Source organism: Antrostomus carolinensis, unplaced genomic scaffold, assembly GCF_000700745.2.
Source record: "Antrostomus carolinensis isolate BGI_N321 unplaced genomic scaffold, ASM70074v2 scaffold17130, whole genome shotgun sequence".
In the NCBI taxonomy this organism is placed as follows: domain Eukaryota; kingdom Metazoa; phylum Chordata; class Aves; order Caprimulgiformes; family Caprimulgidae; genus Antrostomus; species Antrostomus carolinensis.
Window position 1 is genome coordinate 19039 of NW_010289349.1, and position 2624 is coordinate 21662.

A 2624-nucleotide genomic window follows, 5' to 3' on the forward strand; every position below is an offset into this window, starting at 1 on the left:
CAGAGTGGAGAAGCCAAAGGTTGTGCTGTGTGGTGAACAATGAGAGGTCCCGTGAGCCACAGGACCTCCCCCAGAGCCCTATTCTCTGCTTGGAAAGGCACTATAAATACGAGGATCCCCAGCCTTGCCACTCAGCAGCATCCAGCTCAGGCTCTCTCCAACCCTCCTCTCTCCAGCCGTGTGAGATCCTCGCTGAGCCCCAGCCATGAGGTTCCTCTACCTTGTCTTCACTGTCTTTCTACTTGTCTCCTTGGCTGTCCCAGGTAAGAAGGTGAATTGAGTTGAGCTGGACAATGGTGGGAGAACCAGAGTGATGAGGGTCAGAGTGGCCCGTGCTTAGTAGACAGCTTGAACAAATGTGATCTCTATTGGGTTGAAAGGCTGTGATTTTATTGCCCCCATAAAGGTGTCAAGTCCTTTGTGTATGCAGATGGCTGATGGTCTCCTGCAAATGCACAGATGACTTGGTCACTCCAGCTTGTTTAGAATCATAGAATCATAGAATGGTTTGGGTTGGAAGGGACCTTCAAGATCATCCAGTTCCAACCCCCCTGCCAGCAGCAGGGACACCTTCCACTAGATCAGGTTGCTCAAAGCCTCATCCAACCTGGCCTTCAACACTTCCAGGGAGGGGGCATCCACAACTTCCTTGGGCAACCTGTTCCAGTGTCTGACCACCCTCACAGTGAAGAACTTCTTCCTAATATCTCATCTAAACCTCCCCTCTTTCAGCTTAAACCCATTTCCCCTTGTTTTGTCATTAACTGCCCTTATGAAAAGTCCCTCCCCAGCTTTCTTGTAGCCCCTTCAGGTACTGGGAGGCCGCTATAAGATCTCCCCGGAGCCTTCTCTTCTCCAGGCTGAACAGCCCCAACTCTCTCAGCCTGTCTTCATAGGAGAGGTGCTCCAGCCTTCGGATCATCCTGGTGGCCTCCTCTGGACTTGTTCTAATCACAGGATCATAGAATTGCCTAGACTGGAAAAAAACCTTCAAAATGTGGGTTTGTATTCAGACAGCTGAGTTGAACCCTGTATCAAGAAAAGAGACATCCTCTCAAAAGACAAACTCACTTTTGGGTTGAAGTACTGTAACTGGCACTTTTAGGATGTCTTAGACATTTTTAACACCTTCTAGGTCAAGGTGAGCTGGGTCTTGGTGTAATTATTTTAGCCATGGTGTAACAAGCAAGTGCTGGATGTCTTTTTCAGAGATACCAGCCTGCTGGATGTTTCCTGCTCAGCTGATGCCACCATTTGTGTCAAACCAGTTCTGAGTAGATCTTCAGGGTCCAGTTCCCTTGCATTTTAAATGTGCAATGCTGACAGATAACTCTCCAGCTCTGGTTCTCACTACCCTCTTTAATGAACAAAAGGGTTCCCAGTCCAATATCCATTCAGGCTGGACATAATTTCCCAGCTATTTTAGGCCAACAGTCTCTCCCACGCTGGTGCCTAAGTATTTGGCACCTTAATCTCTTAACAAAATGCAGGTCAGATTTATGGTCACCATAGGAACTGACACCTGTGAAACCCTCCATATTTTTTAGAACACCAACTCACTTCTTTGAAATGACTTTGGTGTTGCTGTTGCTGTTTTGCTCTAAGAACATTGATTCTGTCTCTTAAAGAGAGGTGCAAGACTTTACAGATGAGCATCTTTATGAGCTTTGCTTTTGGGGTGTGTGTCATGAGGGGAATGAATGTGCTCTCCTTGGGAGCATCTCTTTCTCAAACTGCACCTATGTCACCAGCTGGGGGGAGAGGGAAGCACAAGGAGTTTCTCAGGCTTGTGCTCTTCAAGTTCCCTTCCTGCTTTGGGGCTGGGCTTGGGCAGGAGTGGTGGACATGTGGGTGAATGGAGCAGGACCTCCCTATGAGCAGGGTCTCATCCTTCTGACCACAGCCACACTAAGTGCTGGAGGTGGTGGGAGGGCATGACAGTGGGGCACAGAGGCACCTCTCCTGACCCAACCACTCTCCTTCTGTCTCCCCTTGCAGGCTATGGGCAGATAATGAAGCATTGTCCTGAGGTAGGGCATTGCTCCAGCAAGTGTGCCAAGGCAGACCTGTGGTCCTTCTCTGCTGACTGCAAGTACTACTGCTGCGTCCCGTCCGACTGGAAGGGGAAATAGGAGCTGAAGATGAAGCTTGTGGGGAAGAAGAGGCAACATGGTGGCTTTGGGGGCAGCTTCTCAACTGTCTAACCCAATTGTCATCCCCTCCTCTCAATAATTAAAAGAGAAAAAAAAAAAAGGAGATGTAACTCTGGGGTGTGTGGTGTGGTTACTTGATCCCATGGAGAACATTAAACCAGATTCTCCAAGTCTAGCCCAAAAGACCCATTAGCTTCAGGTCTCATTGTTCTTTTTGCACAAAATTCATAACAAAAATGCTAAACATGGAGTTTTCCTCTCTGATTCCCACAGTGAATCCAGTCAATGATGGTTGATAAAGGTCTAGTTGGAATAACTCCCTCCTGGGTGTCTTTTTCCGATATAGGCCTCATAGCAAAACCCATGTGTCTCATGTGGGAGAGAACCTGGTTCAGTCATGGGGCTCAAAACATTGGTATCCATCTGAGATCCTGGCAAGACTGTGTTAGCATGACTGGGTAATGAGCAGGA

The 2624-nt window shown here is 48.1% G+C and overlaps 1 protein-coding gene across 1 annotated transcript; it reads left to right on the forward strand.

Annotated features, from left to right (window-relative positions):
• The first annotated feature begins 205 nt into the window (after nucleotides 1-205).
• On the forward strand, nucleotides 206-2132 carry LOC114818663 (cygnin). The gene is made up of 2 exons (XM_029085516.1): nucleotides 206-263; nucleotides 1999-2132. Exons 1-2 carry the CDS (start codon nucleotides 206-208, stop codon nucleotides 2130-2132), a joined length of 192 nt encoding a protein of 63 aa, XP_028941349.1.
• The last annotated feature ends 492 nt before the right edge of the window (nucleotides 2133-2624 follow it).